At 38.1% G+C, this 14,236-nt stretch overlaps 1 protein-coding gene across 3 annotated transcripts in view; it reads right to left on the bottom strand.

Moving 5' to 3' along the window:
• STARD9 (StAR related lipid transfer domain containing 9) overlaps nt 1-14,236 on the bottom strand; it is a 99,055-nt gene that overhangs the window by 36,409 nt on the left and 48,410 nt on the right. For 2 of the 3 annotated variants that reach the window (XM_086891766.1, XM_086891765.1), the window contains exons 8-18: nt 14,008-14,077; nt 11,733-11,805; nt 10,797-10,864; nt 9,723-9,820; nt 9,303-9,503; nt 8,765-8,862; nt 6,948-7,025; nt 6,125-6,199; nt 5,448-5,627; nt 1,609-1,660; nt 631-768 (exon numbers count right to left, since the gene is read on the bottom strand). In XM_086891766.1, coding sequence (XP_086747892.1) covers nt 631-768; nt 1,609-1,660; nt 5,448-5,627; nt 6,125-6,199; nt 6,948-7,025; nt 8,765-8,862; nt 9,303-9,503; nt 9,723-9,820; nt 10,797-10,864; nt 11,733-11,805; nt 14,008-14,077 — 1,131 coding nt within the window. Of the gene's footprint in view, nt 1-500; nt 769-1,608; nt 1,661-5,447; nt 5,628-6,124; nt 6,200-6,947; nt 7,026-8,764; nt 8,863-9,302; nt 9,504-9,722; nt 9,821-10,796; nt 10,865-11,732; nt 11,806-14,007; nt 14,078-14,236 lie in introns of those variants that run through there. The other variant, XM_086891767.1, reaches the window with a different exon arrangement.

Here is a 14,236-nt window from a genome sequence, read left to right as displayed (position 1 = left end):
AAGCAAACTCATTTTGGAGATCTCTGCAGACTAAATATAGCTGTAAATTCCCCATTCATATTAAAGGCCAGCATGACTTCATGCCAAAAACACAGCCAACCCACTGCTGAAAACTTGATTTACACTGTATTTTTAAGAATCTAGATCACTGCAAGTTCCCCAAAGAACTTAAAAAACCTAAAGAACCTAAAAGAATGAAAGCCCTATCCATTTAATCTGAACTCATTCATCATAGCCTACGACTTGGTGGCTACCAGCTTCCACCTAAATACACTGTGAAAAAGCTGAAGGTTGTTTCAACCATATTATATAATTGCCAAAAACCCCTTTCCGTGGCCAGCTGGCTTAGAGTCAGTCTCCACTATTTTCCACAATAATGTCTCTTGACTACATGTCTTCCCTTTTCAGAAACCTACAGACTACTGTTGCCAAAAAGAGGTAGGATATTGTCCCCAATGTTTTAATTTTACTTCTGTCCCATCTCTAGCCATGCATCAAACCTTGTGGGGCTGGCAGCAGACTGAGAGATGCCTTTCTTTGATCTGCTCAAGTTCCATAAATTCTAGATCTAGACTGCAGTGATAAGGTGACCACAATGCAGCGTTCATTGCCAGAAAAAACAAGCCTTACCCTGTGAGAGACGGCAGGACCCAGAGACCTCAGACCCATTCACAGAGCAGCGCGCGCCTGGGACCGGCCGCAGTGTCACAATCCCGCAGTGGTTGTCTATCAAACAGTGATTCCTTTCAATCCACTGTCCCTGCAAAACTACAGCACAGAGGTTTATCTCACCTGCTGAAGGGGCTGGGTTTGCCCTCAGAATGGAGGACCACCAAGTGTTTGACACTATGCAAACCGCATACCCCAGAGAACCATATCAGTGTGCAAAACAAGGAGATTAAATACTGCTAGTGAATACTTAAGCACAGAAAAACTTACTATTGAAAATAGTGAGATTGTTTCTTTATTCCTGGTACTGGAAAACTACATATCACTGTCTGATTTCTGGGCTGATGTGCAAATTCTTGTTATGTTGAATTTTCTTATTGCCATTATGGCATTTATTGTTTATAATTCACTAATCTATTGGCAGAGAATAATCAGACATAACCAAGCTTAGCAGAACTTAACCAAAGCTGAGATCCTGCAAATTTTCCAATTTCAGTATAAAGTGTCAATTCTCTATCATAGTATCTAACTTCTGAGTTTGACTGCTAAAATTAAAAGCAGAAATTAAAGTAAGCAAGACATATTCTAAATAATTTGGATTTCATATCTAAAATGTTCTGAACAGGTAGAGCTGAAAAACATTTTCAATGTCTCGTGCCATTAGTTTAGGACAGAACATCTGAGAATTTGGATGTAAGATGTAGATATTTTTAAACTCTAGTGTAGCCAGTTTGGTCAAATCCAGTGACATTTGGGTCTCTTAAACAAAAAATAATGGCATATTTTAGCAAACATTAATAATGAGTCTCTTCTACTTACCTTCTTCAATAAAGAAAACTGACAAAAAGAATCACTACCTAGCTATTACAAATGACAAGTGTAAACCTCTTGGTTTGACCTGAGAATATGACAAAATAAGTTGTAACATCATTCTCTTACCAATATCTTGATCTTGGTCTGAGTCACTTCTTCCAATTTTGGTTGTTCCTTCCTAAAACAAGGAAAGAATTCATTTAAAAGTTGCTTACAGAAAAAAGACTATATGTACTACTTAAACATGATTTGGTACATCATTTTAGCAAACACTTTAATGCCTCTGAATGACTGAATTGTTTGAAGTAAATGCTGTGTACTTGTAATATTTCAGCCCACTGTCCCCCTTAGCATAGCAGCGACTCTTCATCCTGCAGCTGTGTCAGCTTCTACAAGTCCAGTAGATAAAGTAACCCTCAGTGGACGACTGTGCTTGGGACCAGCATTTTGAATATGAACACACATCCTGATGTTTTGAACTTTTACTGTGAGACTCTGTGATTGCAGAAATGAGATTTTAGATTTTTTTTAAAAAAAAATTTAAAATATCCATGCAGAAAGAGGGAAGCTGCAAAATGATTATTCACTTGACCTGGCTTTTAAAATTTAAGAGTTCCTAATTTGTAAGGGCACTTTGTCATACATTATGACTCTTCAACTTAACTACAAAGAATAAGGTGTTTCTGAAACTTAAACAACATCTATGAAAAGTTTTCCTGGTTCTTATAGTATATGGGCAAGTTCCCAAACCTGAAGATTCAGTACCTCCAAAGAAAAGAAGTGCCTAGAAATAAAAGTCTCCAGAACAAGAAGACTCGACCCATATTATAGGTCAGCGATGGAAATGAGACAGCAGTTTTATGGTTGCCTTCAAATACCAATAAAAACCAGTCATTTACACAATACCATAAGAAGAAAACTGCCCCCAAAAAAAGGCAATTAATTTACCATCTGTCTATAACTTCCCATTACCAGTTCTATGCTTTTTTCTTAGGAAAACAAAGCAGGAAAATTTCCCAATTCTAAAAAGACACTGTAATTGGTTATGGTAAAGTGATTGGTAAACGCTTCTAAAACTACTTTCCACTTTAGTGGAAAGCCTTTCAGTTATATTAAAATTAATTACGGACAGTAAACAATGTGATTTTTGTATTCAAGTTAGAACAAACTGAATACAATCTCTGCTCCAAGCATATTGTAAGTAAAGCCTAGATTTAAAGATCAAGGAAGAAGTAGTAACTGGAAGCCTGAACTCTGGGAAAACAGAAGCTGTGCACTACTACAAAGTGCCCCAGTTCTGGGTAATTACAGGTAAGTCACAGTGGGTTTGTGCCCTGGACAGAAAGGGAATGGTGATCACAGATCTCAGCTGTCTGAACCCACCAACAGATCCCTCAGGCACGAGCCCTGCTGAGACTTCATTTGCTGGAGGGGCTGAAGGCTGGATTGTGCCTCTGCTTTGAAGCAATTACCAAATCACATGCCAGTTTAAGTTTCAGCAGACTCAACTGCAAAATATCCACCTGGCTGCAACTTCTAGAAAACTTATGGTCTGTATGACCTTTGACTCGTGCCAATCAAGTGAATTAGCAACATGTATTTTATACAGAGAGAAGTAAACCAACTCCTAAAAGTTCTCTTAATCAATTACCTTCTTCACTATCAATTATCTTCTTTGGCAATGAAATAGTTAGTGTAATTCCAAAAGAAACCTTTTCCAAGTTGCTGAACTAACTCTCTGGTAATACAATTTAATTCAGAAGAGTGTATTACAGCAGTATTGGCTAAGGAAATTGACAACAGCATCCCAGGCAGTGGCTTGATTCTGGGTAAGTTTCAATCCAACTAAAAATTGCAGGCGAGGCCAAGGGTACAGATACAATACAAGAAAATCCACTCAACTTGAAGAAAAAAAATAAAAATATCCCAGGACCATGCTTATTTCATTTTTTAAATGCTATTATTGAGCTAATAACTGGGGTATTTCTACTCTTTCCTAATTTAATATTGAGTATTCCACCTGAAAAAGGGAAAGATGTTTCATATGAAACCACTGCACAGCCTGAACTGAGCACACCACAGCACATCTTCACATCTGATGAAATGTTTTTACATTGCTACCCCTTCTGGCTGTGTCATGACTAGGGGTAGAATTCCTAAGGTACATTACAGAACCATAAAAAGTAAGACTGCTTTTCCCCTTCACTTCTGGAAGTACTCCAGCTTTCAAAAAAGGTTATGAAGTACATCTTTTACTGAAACAATAAACAAATTGCATATTTTTAAGCTATGCAAAAAAGGTCAGCTAAATCACAGGAAAACATACATCTTTTATCTTTTATGAATGAAAGCCAGAAAATTAAGCATAAGCACAGCACCGATTAGTGCAATTAATATTATGAAATAATAGGGGAGTAAAAGAGTAGCACAATATTTATTTTGCATGATCTGAAAACTGCTGCTGTGGCCTCTCTCTAGAAGTACAATGTAAAGAGCTGTTATATGGTGAAACCCTAATTTGTGAGGAACTGCTAATGTTTTACCTTCTTGCTGTTCAGATGAAGGTAACAGACACCAGAGACTAAAAGATGTAAAGCACAGAGAAAAGAAAAGGCAGCATCTAGAAGCAAAGAAAGAAGGGACAAAGATGTTAGTGTGACAGAGTCAAGACTTACTCCAGAAGGTGACCCTTCAAACCAGGTTATGCCATTAAAATGAATGTATTTAAATTAGGTATTGTCAAAATTAGTATGGGAAAGTATTTGCTCTTTCCCCAACGGCACATAACAGAAAAACATTTAAGTAGTAGTAGTTGCTTTCAAGGAATATTTATTGTTAATGTAGGGTTGAGTAGCTGATGTTGCATGTTGATCAACACTGGACATAAATATTTGGTCCCTAATAACTACCTGGTACAATTTCTTGGTGTTGGTATGAGAAAAATTAGTTAAGTTTCTCTTTCAACATGATAGAAGAACAGCAAGATTTCTGTTTTAACTATTTGTTGTCATTTTTAAGAGGAGTAAAAAATCCTGTGTCCTTAAACTGTCAATTACCACAAAATCTAAAGATTTTTTATTAGTATACAGATAGATGATTTTCAACTGTATTTACCATATATTTTGGCAATGAGTGCACCTCTGTAGAAGTTCCCATTCAACGTTCCTTTCACATTAAGCAGCATCAATATTTCAGTAATTTCCATTCATTTAAACATTAAAAATGTTGAAGTCTGACCTAGCACTTGCCATAACAAAAAACCAAAAATCCCCTAAAACTGACCCTAAATCCGACCCAGCCATGCACATCATATGCCATAATGTTCAGTAATATACATACAATGTTATAAAAGTTTCTTAGTGAAAACCTTGCCTTACATTAGCACCTACACAACAAAAAAAGTGTCTATGAGGCCAGGATTTCTATGTGATCTTCAAAAATAGCCACTCAAGAAATATCACAAGTAATTACCCTTCATGCTACACACCTGGTATCTACGTGGCAGTTCTCTTGTAGGGTTAAAAGCAATGTATAGAAGTCATTGCCAAAGTGAGCTTTTGTTCCTTAAACCTTACTTTTATCTATACATATACAAATATTCCAGTCTTAAGTATACAAATGCATAATGAAATTTGGACCAGTGTGTCTGGAACACTTTAAGCACCATCCTTTACATTTCCACGTATATGGAAAGCCCTTGTGCTTTAATTTAAATATTTTGCTTTGCTTGCAGTGCAATATCAAATACTTTGCAAATGCATTCATAAGAGGTCAGATTATATTCATATATTAATGTTTCTCCTCTTCTGTTTCCAATTATTTCCTGGTTTCCCCCCACATTATGTCTTGTGATCTGTGACCTTCATGTTTTGAGAGCTGTTGTTGTAATGTCACCATAACCACACTCCATTTCCAATGAAAACAAATATTTTCAAATTAAAGGGTAAAATAAGACAATATCTCACCCTGAGATGGTACAGCACCACTCCTGTGCTGAGGATATCATCATCCATGGCCATTAGATGAGGTAAATTAGAATCTATTGTTACTCCAGCTTTTTCTTTGTTGATGTCCACACTGTATTCTTCCATGATGGCTTTCCTGTCTGTCCACTTACTTGTCCAGTCTTTGGTCAATTGCTCAATCTTAAAGAATCAGAGAGGGAATTGTTTCACTTACTAAGTAGGCTAATTTTTCTTTTTGATCATGCTAACAAATTTTTTTACCTGTCCTTGGGAAAAACTTAAAGTCTGCAAAACCTTTCCAGGTTAGCAGTGATCAAATCTTCTCAGTAATTTTGGCAAGTGTACAATAATTTCATTTGAATAAATTGGAGTTTATGTTAGAAGGGACAGACAGTGTATAATGAAATGCTGTGATATATTGAGACAGCTTTCAAACAAGAGATAGACTGTCCAGGCTTAGTGATGCACAGCGGACTGTGTCCCATTAAAGACATGAGAATTTTGTCATAAACTGGTGGAGCACATTCAACATGAATTAAAGACAGCAGTTTCCTGCATCTGCAGAGCAAAGGATTAAGACAAAAGAGTTTTCACTGTGTTTTCACAGCTACAGCATTGCTATTCCCTTGGTCTAGTGGAGCAGGAGTTAGTTACAGCATCAAGTAAATCATACACACCTTCATTTCATTCTGAAGGACCAGCTCGGTCAGATTGCCATCCCTGTCATCACTCCAAGAGGGACTGGAATTTCTCTGTAAAAACAACAACCACCAAGATCTACACATTAGTTTTCTTATTCACAACTGGTGGGCATGTTCTTTCACTCTCCAGCATTTCAAGGTGATGAAGTCAAGAGAAGGAAAGATAAAATATACATGCTGCCTTCTAGCATCTAGCCTACATTTCTCTAGCTAATGCATGCAATTTTTTTTGGCATAAAGAACTGGTGAAAAAGCAGTAACAGAGATAGTTTGGTGTAAATAAGTCCTGAAATGTAGTTTCTGTCTCTCTCAGCAAAAAATTCTCTCCATGGTTTGGAAAACCAATACACCCTTATTATTCCAACAGAGAAAAACACCAGGGATGTCAGCTGTATTGTGAGGGTTAACAGATGTTCACAACTCTTTTTGTGAGAGAGAGCATGCAGGAAGTGTGAAACATCATCTCTCGAAGCTTCCATATGCTTAAAAATAAAATATTTCTTTTTCATGGTATTTCTGGACAGGTAAACCATCCAACTCTATGAAAGACAGTCAAGGAAATCCTTCTGAATCGTTACATGACTACTTATACTCCAGGTTCACCAGTACAGTGACAGAAAGAGAAGAAATGACAGGAAAGCAGTTAACCTTATAATAATTACAAAATCACCCAGAGAACAGTTTCATTTCTCTCCAGTTACAAACATGGAAAGATAAACATGGAAAGAAAAGCAGATGAGATGAAAGTAAGCTACCTAAAGTAACACAAAAGCTGCAGTAGGGAAATGTTGCTACGTACCAGTTCAAAGCTCATCAGCATAGTTTTCAACCTATCAATTTCTTCTCTCAGTTCTCTGATCAGTTTCACATTTGCATCCTGAAACATTGAGACACAGATTGTTGGAAAAATCAGTTTTAAAAATACTCTAGCTAAAGAAATCAAGGTGGAGATATTCCAACAGGCAGGAAGAGAGGAGAATAGGCAAACTCACAGCAGAACTCCTTGCTTCACTCTGCCAGGCCCTTATGTACTGCCTAGGGACAGGTGGCTCTCATCTTCCATAGATTCTCTTTTGCCATAAACATTTTTCCATCTCTCTTCTGAACACAGACCTGCCATAGCATTTTTTCCCATCATGACTAGATGGATATATCACTACTTCTAAGGATTTACCTTCAGAATAGTTACATTACATCAGAAAAATGCTGCTACTTAATGCCGGTATACAAAATCCGATTAGAGGAGACGACGTCAGAATGTCAGTCAGGATGGTATTAAAAGCCCTTACAGCTGATACATAATGAATTTCCTGTCTGCTTGGTGTGGAGGCATTTATCTCACTTTCAGAGTAAGCGTTTCTGCACTGGCGGTTTCTGGAAAACAGCTTTTACAGACATTTCAGACAAACTCTCGAGACAAGAGTCAGCTTTCCCTGGGCTGCCAGGTCAATTTGCAGTGAGGGGAAGAAGACTGCAGGGCTGGGGCCAAGGGTCTAGGATAAACTGTGTAAGAGAGTGATGGGTACACAAGTTGGGAGGCTGAGAGTGACAAGTGGCTTGCCCAGGAGTGTTTGTGACTTTAGCCTGTAACAGAGCTGGGAACTGCTGCTGGCAAAACCAAGCACATAATTGCTGCTACTACTGATGTCTGAAAACTACTTATAGGCACTGGTAATTAAAATGCAAATTAAATTTGGGAAACTTAGAATTAGAAGGGTTTCCTTCTGCCCAAATTTAACAGAGTATTGTTAGGAAAGCAAATAGCGAGATACAACTCTAAGATTCTATCCTTTCATCTACAAATTAAAATCTTGATACACTCATGCCAAATCACAGAAGAATACTATTAAAGCTGTAAAATCAATGGATTAAATAGTAGGAAATGACTGGAATCAAGACTTTTTTTGAAACCAGAATTAACTGTATATTCCTTAAATGGACGCACTGGTGATTCAGTCCTTAAGTTATGTGATCATGTGTAAAGGGAACCTCATGCAGAATTCCAGGTCAAGAATGCTCAGTTAAAGAGCAGCAGTTCTAGAGTTTTATATTTCTAGCACGTGTGACTGTAGATCTGGATCTACTTGCTGCTTGAATTTTGCTGTAAAGACAGAATTATGCACTTCCCTGTGAATTATTTTTGATGCTGGTTCTTATGACTGTAGTATCTAAAACTTCCAATCTGTTTTAACATTCTGCCTTTGATTGAGAGAGTTTACATTTTTCACACTTGATAAATGTGGACTGAGCACAAGGATGGAAAATGAGAAAAAAAGCATGCACTGAAAATTTGCCTTAAGCATCTGAACATCTAGCATTGAACAAGAACAGGATAGCAGAGGCAGCAATAGAATTCAGGCCTCCAGTGCAGCACCTGGCCCACTCCTTAATATTCTGCCATCTTTTGACTTGTGCAGCCTGTGAAGGACCTCTGCATAATCAAACAAATGATTCTGTCATAAAGTCAGAGCTCATTCCTAGAACAGGCAGTGAATGAAGCTTGGGTTCTGTGGCCAAAATTACTCCCACATATTTAAAGACTTCATTATTTTGTGTACTGAGAAGAAGACAAATTGTAGCTGCACAGGCTACCTTAGGGAGAACTCAAGGCCTCACCTCATTTACTCTGGGCTTGTTAATAATATTTTTGGCATTTGCAGCATATCTTAAGGTACTCATGGTCTCGTTGTAGCTGGAGCTGGCAGGTGAGATGGCTACAGAGAGAAAACAAATTACACAATTTAAAAAAGCATTTAATTTAACTCATCACTTTTCAAAAAGGTGTTCTGGGGTTTTTTTTGTTTTTTTTTAGTCTTGCTTCTTTAAAAGTTAAAACAAAAAAATAACCCTATTTTATATGGGTTATATATATGAGCTTATTTCATTAAGCTCACAGAGAATGTCTTCTCCAGATTGTATTTATAACTGAACAAATCACCTAAAATCAAAGCTATGACCTTAAGACTCTTAAACATAATTTCATGCACAATCAGCATGCATTTTCATTTCCTTGAGTATTCTATTGAAGTATTTAGGAAAATCTTTACAAGGACAGATTCTAAGTGCTATAGCTGACCTCTCACTGCAGTCAAAGTGTACATTAAAGGCACAATGTAGTACAAAATATAAAACAATTAATAGAAACCAAACTCACTGGCAATCATAATGGTCTTGGAGTTGCCCCCCAGACTGTCCTTCAGCAGCCAGGTGAGGATGGAGTCGCGGTAGGGGATGTAAGCCGGCCGTCTGGCCCCACTGCTGCTGCCAGCGGGGGGACTGCCCGCATGGCTGCCCTCCCCTTCGCTTGTCACGGTGTTAATGCTCTGGCAGCTGCTGAACATCTGAGAATTTTGTGCTGAGGGAGGAATACCACAGAGCTCAGGAAAGGGGTTATTTTTTTTTCTGTCATGGCTACTTAATTTTCTTAAATATCATTACAGTTAATGAAGACACCACACAGCTGTTCAGTTGAGCTTTTTGACGTAAATGCAAATAAACGTTTACACTCAACACACGGTGAGCGAGTCATACACTTTTATCCCTACCCTTCAATATACAGAACTAATGTGCTTACCTAAAGTAGATATGACAATTCCAAGTGTAACTAGTGACTTGTTAATATTGGCACCTTCAGTAATCCTATCTTTACAGTAACTGGGATCAGCTCTTTCACTGTAGCAAGCAAGCATGAAAGACAATGCAAAATAAACAAAAATGCTTAATTATTAATATCCAGTCAATAAGAAAACATTATGTATTTTCAAGCAATACAAGAAAACAGAATTTATGAACTCTGCAATTAAAAACCCCACGTACTTCAAATATTTTATATTGCCCTCTATTTCATAAAGTCCGAACAACCATGAGCAAAGGCTGTTGGTGCAAGATAGCATTGAAGACCCACCAAAACATAAACTCAAGTCTGAACTGGGCAACCCAGTCATAGTGGTTCTGAATTTAAAAAACAACATGCATTTCACAATTCCACAAGGGTAAACTGGCTCAGTACAAAAGTCTGTATATTCCCTCAATGCTACTTTCTCTAACCATATGTGCATGGTAATTTATGTTCTTGAGAAAACAAAAGTCCTTTTCTATGACTGTTCTGTAATTCTTCAGCATAACCTCCATCTTTCTGTTTTCTGTCACATCCAGCACAACCACATGTTCCTCACTGAAATGCATAGCAAAGATCAGAGACTTAGGAACTTTTGGAATATGAATATGAACAGTGAGATACAACTATTTTCTCCTGCCGATGCTAGGCATGAGGAACACATTCTTTTTCCCCCCACCTCTTTTCAAGCTCAGATTTAGTAATTCCAACAACAGCTACCAGAAAAAACACTTTATAAGAATACAGAGCTGAATGGAATTACCTTAAGTGTATGCAACAGCACAGTACTGGTTGAGGACCCAGGAATTCCCTTCCCCAATGAACACCAATACCCAGTACAGAAGAACTATTGACAAAGACAATATTAGCTTAATATTCCCTGTTATAAGATTGTTAATGTACCTTTATTATAAGAAAGTCAGGATTATTGTTAGTTCAATGAAATTTTAAAATATTAAACTTCATCTTTTAAGATGATACTGCCAGCATCTTGAGAGAAAATTACCTCTTTGCCCTTCAGTATATTATTACCTGCCTGCAAGGTCCACTAAGTTGATCTTGCTTGCAATTTCAGAGGGAAGATTGTTCTCCAATATAGCCTGAAGAAGAAAACATCAATAAAGAAGATTATTCCCCTTAATTAATTAATGAAAATAAAATTGATGTGCTCTTTTGTTTGAAGCTGAGTTGTACATATGACTGTCTCACTGCCTTTGTTTGTGACCTTGACCCTCTGGCTATGTTCAAACCACTAACTCAACAGCTTTCTCATCCCACAGAGAAACTACCCTCTTATGCCAATTTCCTCTCAAAAAAACCTTTACTGCCTAGAGACTGTGAAAGGCTTTCTTGTAGACCTTGCAGAGTTATTTTCCACTAATGTATTCCAAAGGTCTTTTGTGAAACTAAGGAAAAATATCCTAAAATGTTCTGTGATTACAGGATGTTAGAAGTGTGAGATAGAAAAGGTCTATTGGATCACTGAACGACTTCCCTGCCAGGGAAGGATGTAATTCCTCCGGAGAAAGGCTGCATTGTCTCAGGGAGAGTACTGGATGCCAAATTCTAAAGAGATGAGCACATCTAAAAAGCTGGACAGATACGAAATTTTGGTGTAAACTAATGCTGTACTTCAATTAGGTATACTAAACAAGTGTGATAAAACATAACCTCAAACGTATTCACATGTAATTTTCACAGCATCCGAGAGGGGTTATTGCATTTCAAAGGATTAAAACTGAAAACATTCTTTTTTAAGTGAGGTTCTGGCACAACTTCTGACCTTAAGCTTGCACAAAGGAACAGAATGCTTCAACAAACACTCAACACATCTGCAGTGTGATCCAAAGGAAATAAGTAACAGCTTCCACCATTATATTACAAACAACACAAAATAGTGACGAGTAAACAGTGCACAACACAGTGAACAATGCTTTTGAAGAGGAAGTTGGGTTATTTTTAGCTAACCTGAGTGTAGTGGATGGTGAAGATAGCATGGGATCTGCTGCTGGCATTGTGAATATGTGTAGCTGCTGTGATTCTAGAAAGAAGAACAAACCATTCAATTAAAAAGAGTTACTTCCCTGTATTCAGGGAAATCAAAATCAACAAATACAGCAGATAAATGAAAAAATGTGAAACTTGGAGAATACGGCAGGCTGCATTCTTGGATCTGATCCCTGAGCATTTGGCAGAGAACATGGAAGGGTGGAAACTGAGAATCAATTAGAGGTGTTTTTTTTCCACCAGCAGCGCTCTGAGGAGATATCTTAAAACAGCCTTACAGCACAGGTATAAGGAGTGGCATAAGCAGGGAACACAGCAGAGAAGTACAGACAGCAACAGCATCAAAGAGCTCATCCCCAATACAGAGTGTACAAGCCCAGCACACACATTTCTCTGTATGTCCCCATTTTTATCCCTTGGCATTTCCAAAGCGTTCAAAAACCTTCATACACCACATCTGGGGTTCCTTCACCCTGGTACAGCTCTTTTGCACTGCTAGAGTCCAATGAGACTAACCAGTGCATGCATGTGAGTGCTAAATGAGTACTGTAATTCCCTGTGTGACACTTGCTCGACTCTCTGGCATGGACAGAGCAGTCAAAGAGCTCTGACCCAGTGCACTCTGGCAAGCAGGAGCTGCTCACAGAAAGAGGAGCAGCAGGACACTCCTACTTGCCTCTGTAATGCAAACTGTTGGAAATTCTACTTTCTTTATTGTTGTTTTAATTAGAAAAACCCAAAGAAAGCAGGATTTTTTTCAGGGCAAAAGCAAACTCCTTTGAGCTTGCCTTGAGTATCAGCTATACGTGCAGCCTTTATCATCAGTTTTGCCAAGCCTGCCCTCAACAGCAGCAGGTAATTTTAGCAGTGCAGAAAAGAACTGTGGTACCGTGTTTTTGTTACAAGCCCAGCTGTCAGAGCACTGCAGAGACCAGTTGCACTAGAGAGCAGCTGTGTGTACGCTGCTGAGTGCCCAGGGCATGAGGGCAGAGCCAGGACCCTCCTCCCCGTAATTCTCTGCTTCCCACACCTCCTCCACTGTCATGTGAGTGGCCACTGCCAAAAGCTACAGGCAACTAAGCACATCTTATAAGTGATTATAAGCAAGCCAAAGCTGAGGCAGCAGGAGAAGATGAAGCAGTCTCCCGATGTTGGAGGAAGACAAGCAGTTAGGTAAAGGGCAGAAGACAGAAAACAGCCCTACAGTGGGCAGAGAATGTAAGGGCACAGCACCAAAGTTTATAAAGAGAAAAATATAGTGCTCCAAGATTTGGAGGAGGAAGTGTTAGTACTCCCCACCTCCAACAATATACAAGGTAGTTACAGAGAGAGTTCACATCTCAATTGCTCACAACCCACTTAACCCACATAATCACCTGGAATTTTGTTGTACTGAAATAGTCTCTTTTTACCATAACGCTGCATCTATTGCTGCAAGCAGAAACAGCAAAGCTTAATCCTAATGTATATTCTATGGGGTTCTTTGTGATAATGCAGCTTAGTTTTTATTTACTTCCCAGCAGCACTGTTATTTTAAAACCTTGACTAATCTTATGATAAGACTTAGTACCAATTTTGGAACTGTGATGAGGATTTGGAGGATCCTTTCAAATATAACTCTTTTTCATTACTGTAAGGGCACCTGTAAAGAAAAATATTCAGGGCTTCTTGTCAAAAAGTGTCTTAACTAACAGGAGCCAAAATCATTTGCTTCCCCAATGCTCTAGGTCCCACAGTTCACTCACAGCAAACACATACTTTGGACTAGGAACTTATAGAAATAAAACCAAATAATTGTAAACCAAGTGCTTTTAGAAAATAAGTATATGTTATATTTTCAGCAGTTTTAAATGACTGAATTACACAATGAAGTGAGTTGAAAGCTACCCAGTCAAAAGTATCATGAGCAAGTGAGGGGAAAAAACAGATGTCTGTTTACAGCAAAATGTTTTCTTGGCTTGCATTTTTTATCACAGACAGATGGTGGAATTTTGTGGATAAGTCAGCATGGGATCAGTTTTGAAGAAGCAACTTCATGAGTGCTTGTAGCTCTTGTTCTGGGCAGTATGATGATAGGTAACATCTCATGTGTGTGTCATGTGCAGGATCACCAAATCTGACATCCTGTCATCACAAAGCACTGGCAACCCAGTCAGTAAAACAAACATCAATGAAATCCACACACAGTGAAAAAAAGAGTTAAATACAGATGGAGCTGGTTTGAAATGTGAAATACCTTTTAGCTATTCCTTCTTCTAGAAGTTTTACAACTTGCTTGTAGTCTGTAACTAAATGCTGAGTCAAACCTGCCAAAGATTCAAGAAGAATTAAATACTTAGCTTTCTCAGGAAGTTTCATTCTGTTTATCCAAAAATTTACCCAGCATCAGGAGAATAAGGATGTTCTGCTGAGATGACAGTCTATTATACAAGTAGTGTCTTGACTAGAGTAATTTTTTTTAAAAA

The sequence above is a fragment of the Cyanistes caeruleus genome, chromosome 6 (genome assembly GCF_971803275.1).
Source record: "Cyanistes caeruleus chromosome 6, bCyaCae1.hap1.1, whole genome shotgun sequence".
In the NCBI taxonomy this organism is placed as follows: domain Eukaryota; kingdom Metazoa; phylum Chordata; class Aves; order Passeriformes; family Paridae; genus Cyanistes; species Cyanistes caeruleus.
Note: the sequence above shows the minus strand (reverse complement) of the source record. Positions and strands in the feature narration are given on the sequence as shown.